This window comes from Triturus cristatus, chromosome 3_2 (assembly GCF_964204655.1).
Source record: "Triturus cristatus chromosome 3_2, aTriCri1.1, whole genome shotgun sequence".
In the NCBI taxonomy this organism is placed as follows: domain Eukaryota; kingdom Metazoa; phylum Chordata; class Amphibia; order Caudata; family Salamandridae; genus Triturus; species Triturus cristatus.
In genome coordinates this window covers 219,753,402-219,775,844 of record NC_140584.1, presented here as the reverse complement: position 1 = coordinate 219,775,844, position 22,443 = coordinate 219,753,402, and the positions used below count along the sequence as shown (strand labels likewise).

General features: G+C 46.6%; 1 protein-coding gene across 2 annotated transcripts in view; it reads right to left on the bottom strand.

Moving 5' to 3' along the window:
• Window positions 1-22,443, bottom strand: part of LOC146857051 (histamine N-methyltransferase A-like) — a 130,529-nt gene that overhangs the window by 87,606 nt on the left and 20,480 nt on the right. For both annotated transcript variants that reach the window (XM_085647550.1, XM_085647549.1), the window contains one exon: window positions 15,161-15,213. In XM_085647550.1, coding sequence (XP_085503676.1) covers window positions 15,161-15,213 — 53 coding nt within the window. The remainder of the gene's footprint in view (window positions 1-15,160; window positions 15,214-22,443) is intronic.

The window sequence follows — 22,443 nt, the reverse complement described above, 5'->3', positions numbered from 1 at the left end:
CCAGCAAAGGCAAAGCCTGTGTCTGCACTGCCGGCTCCCCTACATCTATATCTTAAAGCTCCTTGGGACTGGGGTAGCGGATGTCTGGCGCCCCCCACCAGTGATTAACGGCAAGGAAGGACCCCCACTACAGCACCCTGTGCAGCACGGCCCCCCACTTGTTGGTCCACTTTTGCGTTGCTCTAGACTGGATTGTTATCCTGGTTGCGCACGCCTGGGACCTGCGGCCTGAGCTGGAGGCATAATAACTGTGGAGCTGGCCGTAGTGACTAGACCTGTTGCCCCGGTGAGATTGATACAAATGTGAAGAGGGGCTCCTATGGGGAAGACAGACAAATCACAACCAAAGTTGAACTTTGAACAGCAAAAGTCTTGACATCGGGAGAATGCTGCTGAATCTGTTATGTTGAAGTCGAAGGCTGGGACTGATGACCCGGTTGGTGACATCAAATTGATAATAGCCTTCATGCAGAAGGGTTTATCCGCTATAGATGCAAAAATTGACACCCTGGCCTATAGGATGGATCGAATGTCCTAGAGGGTAGACAAGCATGCCGAACGTTTAGACATGGCCAAGCGACGAATCACTGAAACCAAAGACACCTAGACTGACTCCAACACCAGCCAGGAACAGATGGCGAGGACCTTGGTGGCCTTGCAGGACAGGGCTGAGGACCTGGAAGCAGTATCGCGGCGTAGTAATGTGCGCATCACAGGCCTTCCCGAATCCACCGCAACGGTCAACATGGAGTCCTTTATTGAGAAGTTACTCACCACGTTGCTGGGCACGGATACTTTTTCTCTTATGTTTGTCGTGGAGCGGGCGCACTGGTTGTTGGAATACGCGATGCTATATCCAGCAAGACTGAGAGTGATCCTCAATGGGAATGCCAAGATTTTTACTGATCCTCAGTCCCTCCAGAGAGCCCTCAAAGACCGGGATGGCAAAGCTCCGTGTGTTAAGCTGGACATACTCACTCTGCCCTACTCTGCAGGTGGACTAGGCTTGCCTGATTTAGAATTATATTACAGGGTGGCGCAAGGTTCACATGCTCATAACTGGGTTCACGGGCAGCAAGATCTCCTGCATCTTCAGATAGAACAAGTCGCCACTAGCCATGACCAACTCCCACGTTTGTTGACCCAGGCACCAGTCAGGCGCTGCAGAGTTCTTGACTCTGTTAACTATATAGTCCATGCTTGGCACGTGTTGCTGAAAAAGCAGGCAGGGGCACAGTTATATTCTCCTCTCTTGCCTGTAAACTGGTTTCATTAGTTCGCCCTCAGCTCGGAACGGGGTGCACTTCGCTCATTGAACACCCTGGTTCTGAATGGGATGGTCAATTTCTTTCAGGAAGGGAGGGTCCACACGTGGGAGGAGGTGCTGGCAGGCTTATCTAACCATACGACTTTAACACAATTCAATTTTTTTAGAGCTCGCCACGCACTGAGGGCTCTGCTTGGTGATGATCTCCAGGAGCCCTCAGAGCTTCCTGCTTTCTCCATACTCTTGCGCTCGGAGTCCCCGGCTAAACTGATTTTGAAACTCTACGCCTCACCACAAACAGTGAATAACACATACTATTCCAAAGCGTGGCTCGAGTGGCAGCACGACCTTGGTACACCCCTGGCTGACGAGATATGGTCCTACTGTTGCACCGTTACACAAACGGTCTCTCGCATCGATTGGCACACTTCAAGTTTCTCAATAGAGTCCACTACACACCACTGAGACTGTTTTGCTATGGGCTAAGGGACACACATTGCTATGAAAGGTGCGGAATAGACGAGGCGGACTTTATGCATGTTGCATGGGTGTACCCTCCAGCGGAGGCATTTTGGAAAATAATTTCAAGCATTGAATGATATAGTAGGCCTGTCCCTCACTCCTGATCCCCTCCTAGCGCTCCTAGGTTACACGAAGCCCCTCAGCAAGAGTGTTTGAAAGCTGGTATCTATAGGTTTACTATTGGCTAAACGCAGGATCGTGATACGATGAATGCGTGTGCCTGCCCCAACTATTGCTGATTGGGAGCGAGACATGGTATATTGTAATACTCAATCTGATGTTTATAATGAGTTGCTGCCCCCTCACAGTCGACCCAAAAGCTTTTGGGGACTGTTTGAGCAATACCTGGTGATGAAGCAGGGAAGCGATGCTGATAATGTATGAGCATAAGATGTCCTGTGTCGATTCATTATATATAAGTAGAGGGGCATGAGCATTGTTTCAGGGACTGCAGTCCACCTATAACTTCCATAAGTCGATTGGTCTGGGGGTTATGGTTTGATTAGATCGTGCTCTGATTGATTGACAATGCATCGATCTGCTGCTTGTTTCCTTCTAGAAGTACCTGCTGTCAGTGTATTCACATTAACGATTTGTAATCTAATGCTTGATGACTCATGTGATCCTATATCTGTGATGTATGCGATAATGTGATATGTTTCTTTTGTTTTTCTTGCGTGTTACCAAACTGAATAAAAACAACAACAACAAAAAAACAATTAGAGTGACAATGAATACAACAAATGGTAAGCAATGGTTGAGTTTTAAGCCACTGCAAGATAACATGTCTCGCAACAGACAGCGCAACCCAATAAGGCTTTATACAACATAACTGAAGTCAGACGTATCATGCAAGTGTTTGCTTTAAAGGAATGCTATTTAAGTTAACACAGAGTTTAAGGGCTGTGGCAATGTAGCTATCTTCTGGTTCGCATTGAATTTATAAGTACATACCGCAGATAATCATGCACAGGCCACAGATAGCACAGCAACCTCATATACTTAGGCTTGAAGCAGCAGAAATAGTTCTGAAGTTACCCAGACCTTAAAGAATTATACTTAGGGTAGCACAGTTACACGAGCTGCTATACAGACCGGTTTGCTCTTACTTTATGCAGCAGAGCAGTCCTTCAGAAGTCAAGGTACTTGCAGGATCATGCTTCCCACGTTTTAGCTATCCCTGAGGTGACAAAGGTCTTCGAGTTGTTAGCTTTAGGCAGCATAGTTATCCTTCAGGTAACTGAACTTTTACAGACATTAGATTTCAGACTTAGAATATAGGGTATTATAATTTAAGTTTCATAAACAATTCATGCTTAGGCCTCACATAGAAAAGATATCCTTCGAGGAACACAGCACGATCATTTTCAATCTGGATGATAGAGCATCTTTTTACCTCACCAACTGAAGTTTGACAGTTTAGTGACAAGATAAATAGTAGTCAAGTCTTGACTCTTTTTAATAGGTGGTGGACAAACAAGAGAAAGTTGTGCAATCTTTCCTTTCTCCTAAAGCCAGATTCCCTTGAAATACCAAATATGTACGGTCTGAATTAGAGTCAGGTGGTAACAGAAAATCTTCTGAATTATGGTGGAGGTGGTAAGTTTTCTTTTGAAGGATTCTCTAGCAGTGAATAATCCTCTGGCTGAAAACCATATGCCATGTCATCCCTTTGGTAGAGATAAGTCTGGTACAAGATTCTCTCCTGGTGGGGAATCCTTGAATGGAGTGTTTACCAACTTTTTCCAGAAATCTGAGAATGTTTTGCCACCATTCAGCTCTCAATCGGGCAGAGTTTTGATTAACTAAGTCTTCAGTGCAGGCAACAGGCTGAGGTACAGACTTCTGTCTCAAAATCAGAGCCAGACTGAGCCAGTGATTTTCTCTCACTCAAGAGGCCCGAGGAAATGTGAGATTCTCGTAAAAAAAACAGAAGCCACTTCTACATTTTCAACATGTTAATCTGAAAGTACTTTTCATCAGAGACATAAAACTCACTCATTTTACCAACAAATGCTATGAGTCACGTGGGCTTGCACACCTCAAGGAAATTAAAACTAAGATTTTAATACAGACGGCTACATCATTTTTTAGGTGCACTTCCCTACAAATTGGCGCACCAGTGTTTTTGGGAACTAATAAGAAAGCAAACCCCATAAAAGCGTGTGGAGGACAAAATGGAGTCTCAGTTGTCCCCGGTGAGTTTTAATCTCTTCATTTTATAAGCCTACCCTTAGCTATCGCCTCGTCATGTACTGTACTCACGCTACAGCATTTTAATATATTTTTGGCCTCTTGATAAGCTGGCAAAAAATGTAGCATTTTCCGAATGTCTTTGTCTAGGAATCGCTGTCCATTGCCATTGACCAAGAGGACCACTACTATACAACACGAAGATGTCATTGTTAGATCTGAAAGAAATAATTGAATAGATTTTAACAAACACAGATAAAAGGCATTTTTTAACTAAAAGTTCTGCTTGACTTACTCAGAGGATACATTCCTGAGACTATCAACAAATACAATGTAGACTGAAAGTACCAGCAAGTACAATGTAGCATGATGTTGCTTTTGATGCGCGTGATAAGCATCTGACTTACAGAATGATATTTTCGGTGATTGAAGGAAGGAGAGAGTGCGTGAAGCTCCCCTTAAAACTCAAGAGTACCATAAAGACCGAGAAAGGGTCTTTAGATAATTAAGTTAAGAATAGTAAACCGAGTGAATCAGTGCAATACAAACGTAAGCAGAATAGGATTTATGGCAGAGAACCTAAAATAAAGTGGATTGTGTCTTACTGGACCCCAAAGATGAAGCTGGATGCCATTTCAGAGAATCCTTCCCGAGAAATTTAGTTTTTCTTGTAATATATAAGGGGATGCTTTTAACATCCTTTAACAAGTAAGATACATGAAAACACACTAGAGGGTTACAATAACTATGTGGAAGACATGTCCTCTTAACAAGACTCTGGCAATGGTTTCCTAGGAGGGTGGGCAAAGAAAATGTGCAGGATACAGCCAGGTAATGCATTACTTTGTACCACAGGTCCCACATCTTGAGAGAAAGGCTCCTGTAGAAGTAGATCAAATCTGATATCCATGTATGTTTCTTACCTAAATCTGCCTACATGCCATCATCTCTCCTCCTATTCTAAGATTAACGTACAGGGGCCCAGGAGGGCAGAGGGGACTTTGTAACAGGAAAATGCATGTTTCAGAAATCATTTCTTGCTCATAAGAATGCGAATTTTCTGTAAAGCATGGATGCCAATTCACTAGAATACCAGAGAGAGGGGTAAAAACATCAAAAGGTCTTTAATTCCTTATGATACCACAGTGTCGACCCTTTGCCCCTAGACTGTCAATAGCCTCTTACTTTCTGCTTAGATGCTAGGGGGAAGGCAAGAAATGGCAACTACAGGAAGGAATGGCTTCCTGAGGCCTGTTTACTCTTAGTTCTGGCCGCTGCCTTAATGACCCTTTTAACCAAGTATGGCAAGTAAAGTGTCGGGTACCAAAGGGCATGCCTGGAGTAGCTCTGGAGAGCCATCGATACATTTGATTGGTGTCCATGCTGAACATGGAGTTTAAAAACATGGATTAAACCCAAGCTTTTCAATAAGCGTTCACAGATCATGGTGAAATATAAATAAACTCTAGGTGGAACTATCTTTTTCAAGTTTTGACCTTCAATGTGGAAGAACTAAGAAATGTCAAATATGTATGCATTCATCCTGAGGAAGCTGGTTCTGTTTGACATTTTTGAGGCACCAGCAATGGTCACAGAGAAAAGATTGGGTGCTTTGGCTCCTCGAAATGTGGGCGGAGAAAATATGTTTTCCATAATAAGATAAATGTTACCTGCCAAAAAAGGAAACATTCTGTGAGTGATCTGGCACGGCTCAATACAATAACTGAGAACACTGAGAATATTTCTAGAGCAGCCAACAGATCTTAGCTGCCAGATAGAGGATAAACTGAGCAAGAGCAAGTTCCTTGCCAAGCTAACCCTGGTTAAAGGACCCACCATGCAGCAAAAAACAACATTTAGAGTACTTTTGACAGGCGATATGGGAAATCTACAATATCTAGAATAGGTTATACCAGTATTGATGCAGAAGGTTGATTCATATGGGTTGATTCATATGGAATGTTGAAAGTGGATGATTGGAATACAATAGCTATTGATGTTTCCAGTCCTCTTCCAGGAACCAAAGAAAGAATCACAAAAATCACCATTATTTCCCCACACCAGATTTACCATTATTAGGGGTTCCAATCTGGTAATTCTGGGGTCGGGGAAATAATGGGATGATGAGAGGGTAATAACATACAGGAATCGATGATTCCGTGCCAATTCCTCATGTTTTTGACTGGAATTTCCCAAAGAGGTTTCGACTGAATTCAGGTAATTTGTAATTCTGATGGGGTGATAACTTCTGTTACTGGGCCAATCAGAATGTGTGGGTCACCTGCAATGGATGAGCAACGAAGACAGAAACCACAGCTTATCATTAAATGAACAAGACTGCAATTGAGATATTAGTCTGGGAGCCTACTCGAGTTGTGATTTACCATAGGGAAAATCATTACTTATTTTCCAAGACTTTCCTAAAGTTTACATTTTTCCAACACATTTTACACTGGGGCCTTTCTGATAAAACTGTTCATCTGTAAGGATTTATTAGGACAGTTTAAAGTACTGTAATCGATTGGGTCATCTGTCTTTTCCTTTTCTATTCCCTCCTTGGTACCCTTTAACATGCGTTTTGGCCAGGTGGGCTCCCTTAAACTGGCATTTAAAGTGATTCAGTCGGTCACTGGTGATGCTTGTATATATCAGGTAGTGCAACTGTATACCTTTTTGAAATCAAATTCTGGTGTACATCACATGAGGAACATCGGTCCTGCGTAGACCCATTTACCATAGACTTTATGTAAAATAATTTACTATCAGAGTGTACACTGCACAGCAAAGGACGCAATCTCTGGGTGACTTGGTGGCATGCCCATCGTTATCTATCGTGATCTTATTCCTCTCCCAAGGACCCCAACTGTTGGAAGACAGATGGGAGAAGGTAATTTTTGGGGGGAATGCGTGTTCTTTTGTCCAATTCTTTTTTAAAAGACATTCCACTTACCAACTTTACTTCTGACACCTTTCGAGAAAGATGGAAGCATGCAAATGTCAACGCACTACTGAGAAAAACATTGGCCAACCCAAACACCCTCTGCAACTACTGCCCCATCTCACTCCTTCCTCTGCCAGCCAACGTCATGGAGAAAGCAATCAATAGACAAATCTCCGGCTACCTCAAATCCAACTGACTCCTCGACAGCACCCATTTCGGATTTTGCAACAACCACAGCACCGAAACAAGCCTCATTGCAGCCACTTCCATCATCTGAGCCATACTCGACTGAGGAGAAACAGCTGCTCTTATCCTCCTGCACCTCTCTACAGCATTAAGCACCGTCTCCCACCACACACTCATCAAGAAACTCCTCCAAACAGGAATACAAGGAACAGCACTCAAGTGGATCTCCTCCTTTCTCACAGGAAGAACCCAAAGAGTGATACTTCCTCTGTACGCATCGGAACCTAAAGACCTCATCTACGGAGTCCACAATGATCCTCCCTCAGTCCCACACTGTTTATCGTATATATGAAACACCTGGCAGACATCGTTCGATCCTGCAGTAACAACATTGTCGCATAGGCGGATAAAACCCAGCTCCCCCTATCCCACACAGACATGACAAACACCACCACCAGAGACAACTTCACCAACTAACTGAAAGGACAACATAGTATCCTGGATGAAAAACAACTGTCTGAAGCTCAACACCAGCAAAACCAAAAGTGCCGATATTTGGAAAAAGTTGTCACCCTGGGACGCATCCTAAAGGCCGATCAAACTGAGCCCCAAACCAACACCCACAGACCATGCCAAAAGCCTCAGACTCATCCTAGATGACAAACTCACCATGTCTAAAAAAGTCAGCACCGTCTCTTCCTCCTGTTTGCTCATTCTACGCAAGCTACATAAGATCATCAAATTGCTTTCACAGAACTCCAGACGCACTGTCACACAAGCACTAATCACCAGTAGACTAGACATCAGCAAGACACTCTACACTGGCATCCCGGCACACCTCCTTCACAGACTCCAGACCATCCAGAACACCGCCACCAGACTCATCCTAGACTTACCTTGATGCACCCATTCACCCCACATCTCAGAAAACTCTACTGCTAATTCAAACGCATCACTCAAGCCTTCAATACAGGATCATCCTCCCTTAACCACCACCTACACCTCCAACCATCAAGACCGCTTTGGTAAGCATCTCTCTCACTCGCACAAACACCCTGCATCTACAAAAGAAGAACCAGAAGATGCTCATTTGCCTTCATCACAGCCAAATACAGGAACCACTTCCATCAATACATCAGAGCCTCCTCTTCACTTCTTGAACTCCGGAAGAAGCTGAAGACCTTGCTCTTCCAATCCATTCACATGGGACCTGGAAAGGCCTCCCTGTACTTGAGCACTGGTTCCACTCCTCACACTTCTTCAGTGCCTCGATACCCTCATGGATTATTAGCCACACTCTACAAATCCACATAACACAACACAACATTGTCAGTTTCAGTTCTCTAAACCATCATCTTTACAGTGTTTCATATCTTCAACTCATATATTCCAACTTAAAATAGCTGATCTTAGGTACAGTCAAGCTCACTATTAGCTTTACTTCTAATAAGCCTTTGGGTGTTTCAAAAGAGCTCCTGTTTGCAAGTCAAATGAGGATTGAAAGATGAACTCCAATTGCATTAAAATGAAACAAGCCAAGGAGTACTTATTTCACTAATACATGGGTGTAAACACTGCCAGCTGCGCTTTGTCTTTTGAAAGTGGTGGGATGTAGTAAGACTGAAGTATCAAGTAAGCCTGACTTACACAAGGGGGGTATGGGGGTGCAGAAGGGTTCTCCGCACTTTCAATTTTTTGAAAACTAGAGGGCAACATTATGCATTTTACTGAAATTTGATAAAGAATTTGATTAAAACACGATTGTTTTATAAAGCTATTCTGAAGGTGTACTAACTTAGATGCCAGATATAGACAAGCCCATCCATTCTGGGTGTTGCCAAAGTCGGTCCAGGAAGGCAGGTTCTATGATAGAATTTCAGGATCTCCATATACAACGAATCTGAATACAATAATCAACATGAAATCCATTAACATAGTCAGTGGTAATCCTGAAAATCTGACAAAGCTCCATCCCTTTTCGACCTGTGTTGGACACTCTTGCTGGATATGGACCATAAGCCTACTCTTGGATTCACTATACTTTAGCTCTTGTGTATCTAAACAAATACTTTTTGAATATTCACCCTATTGCTAGAAGCTTCGTTCATTAATTTATGTAAGTATATATTTTCGAAAAATGTTTGATGGAGTCTCCTCTCCAACCTCACCCGGACATATTTCACCTTAGGGCTATCTTTTTAATGAGTGTCATTCATACTCTATTTTCTTCCAAATGTTATGGTTACCACACATGACCAAATATGTATAGTTCACACAGTCTATTACAATTTAAGATAATATAGTCCTCTTCAAGGCAGCAAAATCGGAGTGATTTTTCTCCCTCGACTGTGGTACCCATGGCAATTAGTGGCACCAATAACGGAACAGCCTGTCTCGCAGCGTGCAACTTTGATGGTTCAGATGAAGTGCTGTGACTTTTACACAGCACACATATTTAGTGCCTCCAACAGGCATGTCCTCAAACCGTATTTACTATAAATCTTTTTTGTATGCCATTACTGTTTGTCCGCAATTATGTGCCCTTTGAAAGCTTTAACTTGCTTTAGCGATGCCATTAGGGTGGAATATAGTGCAATGCTACTTACAGGGCCACGTGTTTTTATTAAACACTGATCCTACTGTCCTAAACTGATCCTATTCTGGGATTGACAGGTGCCTGGCCAAGTAGCGAAGCCTCCCCCCACCCCTTCTCCCACAGAGGTTGCTTGGAACCTGGGTCTTATGTTTAATAATCATTTCTCTTTTAAAGCTCAGATAGCAACAGTGGTGAAAGCGTGTCTCTGGATCCCACGAATGCTGAAGAAATTCCAGGGCCTCCTGCTATGGGAAGCATGGATAGCAGTGGTCAGAGCATTGGTTTTGTCCAGACTGGACATGCTTAACCTGGGGATTCCAGATTATCTTTTGGACCACTTGCAGATGGCGCAGAATATGGCAATTCGACGGCTGTTCAAATTGCCTACACATTCTCATGTGTCCTATTTTAGGGGGTAAACAGACATAATATCGAATTCAAAATATCGACAGGACAGAATATCGAGTTTTTAATATAGAATGGACAGAATATCGAATTGCCAAAATATAGTCGTGAAGAATATCGAAAATCAGGTATGAAATAAAATATCGATTTAAATAATATAGAAGTAAGTAATATCGACAGTCATAATATAGTTGTTAAAAATATCGAATTTTTTTATAGTGTTTTAAGTGTTAGTATATGTGTTAAAAGTATGTATAAATTTTGGAATGTATGGTTTGAATATTTTTATAAAGTAATGAATTTTATGTTTTTTAATTTTTGTGTAATTTAATTCCGTAGCGGGTTGTGGGTTTATAGGGGATTAGGGTGGGAAGTAATTTAATTATAGTACATTAAATAATAATTTTTAGGAATTATTAATTATTTAATTTAATTTTGCGTTTTACTTATGTAGCGGGTTGTGGGTTTATAGGGGAATAGGGTGGGAAGTAATTTAATTGTTATTAGGTAATTATTAATTGGTATTGAAAATTAATTGGTTGTTGATTAATTATTAATTGGTAAATAATTTGTATTAATTGGTAATTAATCAGTATTAATTGTTTAATTGATAATTATGTTAATTGTATTAATTTATTATTTGTAGCGGGTTGTGGGTTTATAGGGGAATATGGTGGGAATTATTTTAATTGTAAATAATTAATTATTGAAATAATTTTTGTATATCGCTAATTAATTTATTCTTAATTAATTATTAATTGGTATTTATTTTATTTATTAATTTTTGGTATTGAAAATTAATTGGTTGTTGATTAATTATTAATAGGTTATTGATAAAAAAAAATTGGTATTTATAATAAATTAATTATTAAATATTGTGAGATTGGTAATTAATTTCAATATTTTTATTTGGTATTAATAATTTATTTATTTTTCATAAAATATTAAATTATTATTTTCCCTACTATTGCACTCGCTGGAGTGGGAATAGTAATTTGTACCCCTATGCTATCCAACGCTTTCCCTACTATTGCACTCACTGGAGTGGGAATAATAATTTTTACCCCTGCGGTATCCAATGCTTACCCTAGAGTTGCACTCACTGGAGTGGGAATAGTAAATTTTACCCTCCCACTATCCAACGCTTTCCCTACTCTTGCACTCTCTGGAGTGGGAATAGTCAATTTTACCCTCCCGCTATCCAACGCTTTCCCTACTGTTGCACTCTCTGGAGTGGGAATAGTAATTTTTACCCCTAAGCTATCCAACGCTTACCCTACTGTTGCACTCTTTGGAGTGGGAATAGTAATTTTTACCCCTACGCTATCCAACGCTTTCCCTACTGTTGCACTCTTTGGAGTGGGAATAGTAATTTTTACCCCTACGCTATCCAACGCTTTCCCTACTGTTGCACTCTTTGGAGTGGGAATAGTAATTTTTACCCCTACGCCATCTGACGTTTTCCCTACTGTTGCACTCACTGGAGTGGGAATAGTAAATGTTGCCCTCCCGCTATCCAACACTTTCCCTACTGTTGCACTCTCTGAAGTGGGAATAGTAATTTTTACCCCTACGCTATCCAACAGTTTCCCTACTGTTGCACTCTCTGGAGTGGGAATAGTAATTTTTAGCCCTACTCTATCCATCGCTTTCCCTACTGTTGCACTCTTTGGAGTGGGAATAGTAATTTTTACCCCTACGCTATCCAATGCTTTCCCTACTGTTGAACTCACTGGAGTGGGAATGGTAAATTTTACCCTCCCGCTATCCAACGCTTTCCCTACTGTTGCACTTTCTGGAGTGTGAATATACATTTTTACCCCTACGCTATCCAATGGTTTCCCTATTATTGCACTGTCTGGAGTGGGAATACTAATTTTTACCCTCCCGCTATCCAACGCTTTCCCTACTGTTGCACTCTCTGGAGTGGGAATAGTAATTTTTACCCTCCCGCTATCCAACGTTTTCCCTACTATTGCACTTACTGGAGTGGTAATAGTAAATTTTACCCGCCCGCTATCCTACGCAAAAAATATTGCATTTTTTTAATTAATATTACGTTAATATATATGTATTATTCTTTTTTTTTACTTACATTAATTATTTATTAATTTTAAAGTAATTTAAGTATTTTTAAGTATGTTTCAGTTAATTATATGTTTTATTTAATTAATTTTACATTAATTTTAAGACATTTAAAATAATTCGATATTTTGACTAACTATATTTTTTACAACGATATTTTGGATTCTATATTTTTGCACTTACCTGTTTGGAGATAGGGCTTCGATATTTTGGCATTCTATATTTTTCCTTCGATATTTTGGCAATTCAATATTCTTCTTCTCGATATTTCGTCAGTGATCCATTTTAGGGAACAACTGCACTGGATGTCAGTCCGAAAGAGAGTGACGTTCAAAGCCTTAACAATGGCATATCACGCCTTTAATAATACTGGACCCAGATATCTGACTGAAAGGATCAATGAATATTTCCAGGATAGGGCCCTGTTCTCCAAGAATGCATGGCTGATTGCTGTAACTCTTTTTCGAAGGAAGCAGTGTGGGAGAGCCTCCTTCGTGGTACTGGTGACAAAGCTGGGGAACCAACTTCCACTGCATCTAAGAACTCGTAAAGAGGAAGCAAATTTCCCAAAATCCCTGAACACCCATCTGTTTAGGCTATAGGTCTGCTCAAAGTCTGATTTCTGCTGTCATGCCGGGACACTCTGAGTATCTCTATGTGTTATAAATCAATCATTCATTCATTAAGCTTGAAAATAAAAATAAAATATTTATATTTTTTGCATAGGGGCAGGGGTGTTTTATGTAAGATGAAAGAACCAAGCAGAAATACCAAACATAAGAAAGACACATCATTACTTTTATTGCATAGTATATTTCATACTAAAAAGCACGAATGGCCTTGAATCTCACTTAGGCATGGCCAATATGTTTTTGAGAGAAACAGGCTAATTGTGCTATATAAGAGAGGAAATAAATAAACGAGAATATGAAAACAAGAGCTGCTTGTGAAATGGATATTCAGTTATTACTCCATATGGATCCATGCTCAGCTCTGCTACTCTGGGGTTCTTGCAGCTGTTCATAATTATGTGTTATGGTTATGTTTAATCACATTGTGTTTGGTTGTCAGTTAGGTGAACTATTTCCTCTACATCATGCATGAGGTCATATCATCGTCAGGGCCTGTGATTGGAGTTTTAGGGAAGCAGTTCCTACATTTAACAAGCCACCTGTCTTGGCAGCCAAAAAGAAGCATTCTTGAAAAAGCACCTTTGATAAAGTGATACATTTCATGGTATGAAAGAGTAGGTTCCACTCACTGTATGCTGCCAGGTGAGTTATCATTTTACCAATTGAAAAGGAAATACACACCGGTGATCTTTTAGGAGTCTTAAGCAAAGAGCACTTTCTGAATACTGCATTTCACGATCACAAATGACAGCACCTACCCACTGTGTCTTTATAGTGGAATTATCAACAAATGTAAATTTAAAAAACATTCAAATTAATAATTTTGTAGCATGAATTGTACCACCACCACAGCACTTTAACTTTGGGGTTTACATTACCGGGTGAAGTTACTGTCAGGATATCAGGCAATATGAAAAAGAAAGTAGGCCGGGGCTGTCTCAGGCATGGTCTGTTTTCAGGAGCTCAGCAGTCTGAGGAGACATGACAAGGTGGACTGCTTATCCTCTCACTTCCACACCCTCTGTACACGTCCCTCACTTTCGACAACTCCAAAAAATCCACATTGATTGGCCATGTTCTGTAGTTCCCCCAATTTGCGCTGTCTGCCTCCCGTAATTGAATGTGGAAAGCAGGGACAACAACCTGCCTATCCTAGTAGTTTATAACATAAACAGCATGAAAGCAGCACCAGGACTGGCCAGGCAGGCAAACTCAGAGCTCCAGCAGAGTCTGAGGACTGTGCCTAGGTTTCCCTCGCCTCCTAGATACAGTACAGATAATAAATGGCTGAACTCTGCGTATCGAGCTGATCACTGCAAGAGACAGGCTGGCCCACATGCACACTTCACTATATTGTGTTGTCCAACTTTTCTCAGTTGTACCTGCCAATCAACCTAATGGGCATTATCTCACCTTTACCTGTTGCCAAGTGAGAGCACTATACCCTACCCCATTACATTGAAGGGAAATGGAAAGCACTACTGTAATACAGAAAAGATGCATCTCTTTAAAGAACACTCCATCACATTGCAGTAACAGTACACTTCAGATCCCAGAATCAAACTAACTCTCCCATCAATCGCTGTCTGCATGCTTGACTTTGACCCTGTACAAGATTCTGCTGCCTTTTGGATAAGTGTGTGCTTTACAAACATAACACACATACATACAATTTAGAAGCATAATAAAACAGCAATAACGTTTATGTGGTAGTGCCAGCTTACAGTAGGAGGGCAGTGCTCTAACACCCCAATAGCATGACCTCCCACTGTCTGGCAGTGCCCATTCTCTGAGCAAGGTAATAACCATCCAAGCCCAGGTCGACAGTGTGGCATTCCAAAAAATAATGAAAGCTACACCCTCATTGATGGATTACTTATATACCGCCCACTAGTACCTTCTGGAAAATATGCCAGTTAGCTCTGTTGCAATGTTGGGGTCATGCTGTTGCAGATTATCTAAGCTGTCGCCAACAATAGCCTGCTTATTCAATAGACTACTCAAGCACACACAAGGCTGTTATCCACAGTATGTGCTCTAATAGAGTACTCAGTTTATTTATGGCCCAAATGATGCAAATTTGCTCAAGACACTGCCCAGTTACCACAATGGTTGCCACATTATGGAACTCCCACATAATATGTTCTACAAAGAAGTATACCACTAAAAGTGTGAACTTCAATAAAAGTAGTTTGCACACCTTTACAGCAAATGTTCTGTTGACCATTCAAAGCACATTTTGCAATGTATTTATAAAATGTATCACTAATCATGAGAAAAGACCAATAAACGTATTCATGCAGATATTTGGGAATGAATAAAATATTACATACCTGCTCCACTTCCAATACCTAAAACGTTGATTGAAGACTTTCCATGTCCAACACTGAAAAAGACACATAATTATGTTTCCTTTAAGCACAAAATAAAATATCTATATACATACTACATGTTTTTACTGTGTCAAATGAACAAAAATTGCACTTCTGTATTCACACGCCCCTATGGCAATTTCAATATAATATTGTTCACTTGGTTGATGTGAGACCGGCCTCACGGCGTTGCCCTCTCCATCATCCCGCCAACCTGCAACCACCCTCAAGACACGACATCCCCGACTCCGGCCGCCCCAGCCACCCCCGATCCACGGGCCGGCCAGAGACCTGACAGACTCAACACCCTACCACGCATGCCCAACCGAGGGAGCGGGAACCCTCGAGCCAGACCCAGAGGCGCCAGCCCAGTCACACCTCGGGTCGCCTTCCCCGGGAGGACTCAATCGGCCACCAGGCCCCTGGGGAGCAGGCGCCTCCCCTACCGAGCGTCTGGGGTCCCTCCCAGACCCACCTGAAAAGACCAAAGAAGTGAGCGGCAGGAAATCCCGCCGACCCCCCTCCGTCACCCCAGTCCCCCCCCCTGCGAGCACTCCGGACTTCAAAGAACCAGCGGAGTATAACAAGGGGTGCCGGAGGAACAAGGACAGAGAAGACCTGGAACCATCTGAGCCTGCTGACGCTGTCGCGGCTCCTGAACGCTGAAGTCACCTGGGCCTGCTGAGTGACTCGCGGCCTCTTGCTATTGAACCATCCGAGCCCTGCGGACGAGGTCGCGGCTCCCGAACACTGATCCACCTAGGCCTGCTGAGTGACTCGCGGCCCCCCAGCTATTGAACCATCTGAGCCCTGCGGACGGAATCGCGGCTCCTGAACTCCGACCACCCGTGCCTGCTGAGAGACTCGCAGCGCTCCCCTTGAGGACGACTCGATAAGAGATCGCCCAGAGACACGACACCCTCCAGCTCGAGGATTGTGAGCTTCCGCTGGGTATTTCGCAGAGACACTATCTTGAAAGACTGTTCCGCTACCCCCATTCCCCACGACTGATTTGTGGTACGTTGTGCCACTGCTGTACTATTTGCCTTTTGGGTCATAAAGATCCCTGAAATCATCGATAAAAGAACTTATCGTCCTACAAAGAATACGTGTGGTGTCCCTCTGTTCACAGTGCAGATCAGGGTGTGCGCGCCTGGTTCGGCTTACTTGGGAGAGGTGGGTCGAAGGGGTGGGCAAGACGTGTATCGAACCCCCTTCCGGCGGGCGCCTTTCCAACATTTGGTGGCAGACGACGGGATCCGAGCCGACACCGAAGGAGAGCGTGCAGTAAACGACTGACGCACTACCAAACAGAAATGGAAGGAGAAACCTCCCTGGGTGCCACAGGTACCGAAATAAGCTCACCGTTCCGAGAAGATCAATTGGACTATTACACGCATAGAGAACTAAAACAGTTTTGCAAAGACCTTGGCATCGCTACCACTGGACTGAGCACAAAGGAAGACTACCAGAAAGTACTGAAAGCCTGGGTCGAGACGGGGGCGCCCCCGACCCAAACGGAAAGAGACTCTACCCATGAACAAACAAGCACCCCGGCGAGAAACAACGGACCAGAGGGGAACCTGTCCTCCGAGGAACTAGCGGACCGAGAGAGAAGCCGCAACCACGAACTGGAACTGGCAAAACTAAAAATCGAGGGAGAGATAAAACTGGCAGAGAAGAAGTTAGCCGTCGAGCAGTTACGGCTACAAGGGGAACTCGAAGAGAAGAGACTCCAAAGGGAGCACGACGAAAAGAAACTCCAGCTAGAACATGAACGCGGCCTGAAGGAAATTGAGTGGCGGGCTAGACACGAAAAGTCACAGCCGCCTGGGAATCCCCAGCCCGCTCCCGCCGGGGAAACCAAAGTTCACATCCCCAAGGATGTGGTCAAGGAGTATTATAAGAACGATGATATCCAGCAGTGGTTTGAAGCCTACGAAGTCGCCATGACCTCTCACCGAGTCCCGCAGAAGGATTGGGGGGCTGGCCTATGGGGCCGGTTCTTAAGCGAAGGAAGGGACACTCTGCTCGATCTGCCCTCCGCGGTCATGAACTCCTACAGCCACATGAAGGAAGCCCTCGTGGGCCGGTACGGACTCACCCCCGAAATGTACCGACAACGGTTCCGAGATTGCAAAAAGATACCGGGCACCACGTGGGTCGAATACGTGAACTTTTACAGCCGAGCTCTGGACGGGTGGATCAAGGGCAGCAAGGTCTCCACCTTCGAAGAACTGTTCGATCTGATCGCCTGGGAACATTTAGCGGCCAATTGCTTTATAGAACTGCGCCAGCATCTCCTAGACAGTAAACTCACCGACTCTCGGAAGCTGGCCGCTGAGGCTGATCGTTGGGTGAACACCCGGGCCACCCGGGGCCCCGTGGGGGACTACGGCCGCAACAGTCAGGGTCCCCCCCGCCAGAGGGACGGAGGGAACCACGGCCGACCAAGAGACTTTGCCGGGGGGTCCTCCACCAGCCCCCCCAGCAGCCCGCCAGCGGCGGGTTCGGCTCAGTCTCCAGCCAGCACCGGAGCCCCAGGACGACCAGGTCCACGAGCTAGGATCACCTGCTTCCGCTGCCAGCAGCCCGGACACTACGCCAATGACCCCCAGTGTCCCCAGTATCAGCGAACCACAACGACCAACCCCACGACCCGGCAGATGGCCTCCGTGGCTCTGGGGGAAGAAATGGAAGACTCCGAGGAATGGGAACCGGCGGCCATGGCCCTGGTCTCCCTTGGTGATCGAGAAATGGTCCCCGGGACACCCTTGCCCGCCAACACAGAGAAATACCGACAGCAGGTGACTATCAACGGCCACCGAGTCGAGGGCCTTCGCGACACCGGGGCGAGTGTCACCGTGGTCCACCACAGCCTAATTTCCGAAGACCATATCCTAGCCGGGGCCCTCTGTCCGGTCGTATCCTCCGACAATTCTGAGAGCCTCTGCCAGATGGCCCTGGTGCCCTTCGAGTGGGGAGGGGTCTCCGGAGAACTGAAGGTAGCGGTCCGGACCTCGCAGCCCGTAGACTGCCTCCTGGGCAACGACCTGGAAAATTCCCCGTGGGGGCAGGTAGAACGAAGAGCCCACCTAGAGATGATGGGCCTACCAGAATGGGTCTGCGCCACCACACGCTCCATGACCGCACGAGTGGCCCCCTCCAAGGGCGGTGAAGCCCTCTTACCGAACACTTTCCCCGAGAACAGGGACCCCCTACCAGAAGCAGACAACCCTCCTTCCGAGGAAGAAGGAGACACTAACCCAGGGGAAGGACCGGAACCTTCCGCCCCAGAGGCCCCGATGGAACCCGAAGAACTGCCCGAGTTGGCCCAGTGGCCCTGCGAAGGGGGGCCCTCCCGCGAAGAGTTCTGCCAGGAACAGACCACTTGCCCCTCCCTCGAGGGACTTAGACAACAAACCGAAGCCCAGGTCGCCGGTGATCAAACCGGAACCCATTGGGTTTATTGGGACGTCCTCCTCCCTTGCCTCCTGTTCGCGTACCGGGAGGTTCCCCAAAAGTCTCTGGGGTTCAGCCCCTTCAAACTGCTGTACGGACATCCCGTTCGAGGGCCCCTAAGCCTGGTCAAAGAGGGCTGGGAGACAAGCCCCCGGGGGACACCCCCAGATGTGTTCCGCTACATCCTGGCGCTCCGCAACCAGACGAGGAAGTTTAGGGAACTTGCAGAGGCTAACCTCGAGGCCAGCCAAGAAGAAATGAAGCGCTGGTATGACCAGAACGCAACCTTGGTCGAGTTCCAGCCGGGCCAGCAGGTTTGGGTCATGGCTCCGGTGAGACCCTGCGCCCTACAGGACAAATGGACTGGTCCATTCAAGGTGGTCGAACGGAAGAGCCAGGTCACGTATCTGGTCGACGTACAATCCCCACGGAACCCCCTCCGGGTCCTCCACGTAAACCGTCTCAAGCCCCACTTCGTAAGGACAGAACTGAGTTTGCTACTGGCCACCGATGAGGGGGCAGAGGAGGACACTGAACCCCTGGCCGATCTCCTGTGCACAAAAGAACTGGACGGTTCCGTGGAGGGTGTGAAACTGTCGGACACCCTCACTCCCCAGCAGGCCGACGACTGCCGCCAGCTGCTCGGACAATTCGCAGACCTTTTCTCCCTCATTCCAAGGGTGACCGACTGGTGTGTCCACGACGTGGACACCGGCGACTGCCCGCCTGTGAGACACCGAGCCTACCGGGTGCCTGACCGGGTCCGCACCTGCATCAAGACCGAGGTACAGAAAATGCTCAACCTAGGGGTCATCGAGCCCTCCGACAGCCCCTGGGCCAGCCCGGTGGTTCTGGTCCCGAAGGCTGCCTCCCCAGGGGTCGCCCCCGAACTAAGATTCTGTGTAGACTATCGGGGGCTCAATGCGGTCACCCGCGCAGACGCTCACCCTATTCCCCGAGCCGACGAGCTCATCGACCGCCTGGGGGCCGCCCAGTTCCTCAGCACTTTCGACCTGACCTGCGGGTACTGGCAGATCGCTCTCACGGAAGGGGCGAAGGAGCGCTCTGCCTTCTCCACGCCAGATGGCCACTACCGCTTCAGGGTCATGCCGTTCGGGATGAAGAACGCTCCAGCCACGTTCCAGCAGTTGGTGAACAAGGTCCTGGCCGGACTCGAGGAGTTCAGCGCAGCGTACCTTGACGACATCGCCGTATTCAGCTCTCAATGGCACGAGCATCTCCAGCACCTCCGACAAGTACTAATGGCCCTGCGCCAAGCGGGCCTGACAGTGAAAGCCAGCAAATGCCAGCTCGGACAAGGCTCCGTGGTCTACCTGGGGCATCAGGTGGGCAGCGGCCAGGTCGCCCCTCTCCAGCCGAAGATCGATGCCATCAAGTCCTGGGAGCCCCCCACCACGCAGACAGAGGTTCGGGCCTTCCTGGGCCTTACGGGGTACTACCGGAGGTTCATTAAAAATGATGGTAGTATCGCAGGGCCCCTCACAGAGTTGACCTCCAAAAAGCTTCCGCAGAAGGTGCAGTGGACCCCCCAGTGCCAGCAGGCGTTCGACGCCTTGAAAACCGCCATGTGCACCGCTCCCGTACTCAAGGCCCCCGACTACTCCCGAGAGTTCGTGGTCCAGACCGACGCATCCGAACATGGCATCGGGGCCGTGCTCTCGCAGTTCGACGACAAGGGCATTGATCAGCCCATAGCCTTCATCAGCCGAAGGCTGCTGCCGAGAGAGCAGCGTTGGAGCACTATAGAGCGAGAGGCCTTTGCCGTAGTCTGGGCCCTCAAGAAACTGCGGCCCTACTTGTTCGGAACCCATTTTCGAGTACAGACGGACCACCGGCCCTTGCAGTGGCTAATGCGGATGAGGGGGGAGAACCCCAAGCTACTACGATGGTCCATCTCTCTCCAAGGGATGGATTTCACTGTCGAACATCGCCCCGGGACGGATCATGCCAACGCCGACGGCCTGTCCCGGTTCTTCCGCTTCGGCGAGGAGAACCCCCCAGTGGATGGGTAGTTCTCCACGCCTTTCAGCTGGGGGGGACGCGTGTGAGACCGGCCTCACGGCGTTGCCCTCTCCATCATCCCGCCAACCTGCAACCACCCTCAAGACACGACATCCCCGACTCCGGCCGCCCCAGCCACCCCCGATCCACGGGCCGGCCAGAGACCTGACAGACTCAACACCCTACCACGCATGCCCAACCGAGGGAGCGGGAACCCTCGAGCCAGACCCAGAGGCGCCAGCCCAGTCACACCTCGGGTCGCCTTCCCCGGGAGGACTCAATCGGCCACCAGGCCCCTGGGGAGCAGGCGCCTCCCCTACCGAGCGTCTGGGGTCCCTCCCAGACCCACCTGAAAAGACCAAAGAAGTGAGCAGCAGGAAATCCCGCCGACCCCCCTCCGTCACCCCAGTCCCCCCCCTGCGAGCACTCCGGACTTCAAAGAACCAGCGGAGTATAACAAGGGGTGCCGGAGGAACAAGGACAGAGAAGACCTGGAACCATCTGAGCCTGCTGACGCTGTCGCGGCTCCTGAACGCTGAAGTCACCTGGGCCTGCTGAGTGACTCGCGGCCTCTTGCTATTGAACCATCCGAGCCCTGCGGACGAGGTCGCGGCTCCCGAACACTGATCCACCTAGGCCTGCTGAGTGACTCGCGGCCCCCCAGCTATTGAACCATCTGAGCCCTGCGGACGGAATCGCGGCTCCTGAACTCCGACCACCTGTGCCTGCTGAGAGACTCGCGGCGCTCCCCTTGAGGACGACTTGATAAGAGATCGCCCAGAGACACGACACCCTCCAGCTCGAGGACTGTGAGCTTCCGCGGGGTATTTCGCAGAGACACTATCTTGAAAGACTGTCCCGCTACCCCCATTCCCCACGACTGATTTGTGGTACGTTGTGCCACTGCTGTACTATTTGCCTTTTGGGTCATAAAGATCCCTGAAATCATCGATAAAAGAACTTATCGTCCTACAAAGAATACGTGTGGTGTCCCTCTGTTCACAGTGCAGATCAGGGTGTGCGCGCCTGGTTCGGCTTACTTGGGAGAGGTGGGTCGAAGGGGTGGGCAAGACGTGTATCGAACCCCCTTCCGGCGGGCGCCTTTCCAACAGTTGATTAATATTTGAATTATCACACAGGTACAATGCAAGTGGTATATGAAATATCTCCAAATAGGTAAATGATATCACATTACTATCACCCAATCAAGACTTTGATAAATGCATTACTAGCCTATGTAGCTCACACTTGTGGTAGAAACAAAGGAGCGAGAATTGCAAGATGTTTATAAGCAGAGACCTCAACTCTCAACCGATGGACATAGACCTTAAGACTCAGGTAGTTATGTGCAGTCTTCATGAAAGTCAGGGGAAATCTATCTAGCAGAATGTCTGGAACTAATATCATGAGGAGATGCCGGTAACATGTGGACGGTCAGCTGTACCCCTTGGCTTCATTTGCATTTACGAGGTACCAGTAAGGCAACTCCTCTTGGGCACCAGGAGGTCTGACACCATGGCTGCTATACAAATCTGGCCGGCCGCACTGCACCTCAGTAGCATTTTGTTATCTGCAGCACCATTAGTGGTGCTACAGTTTCACAGCCAAATAACAGAAGTTAGGACTACAGCAGAAGTATGACCTGCAGCACCTACTCTGTATGTGGGGCCAAAAATATATTGAGTCCACAGTGGCTCTAGATGGGGAGATCCCTAAGTACCTGCCATGATAATCAAACATATGTCAACTGAAAGCATCTA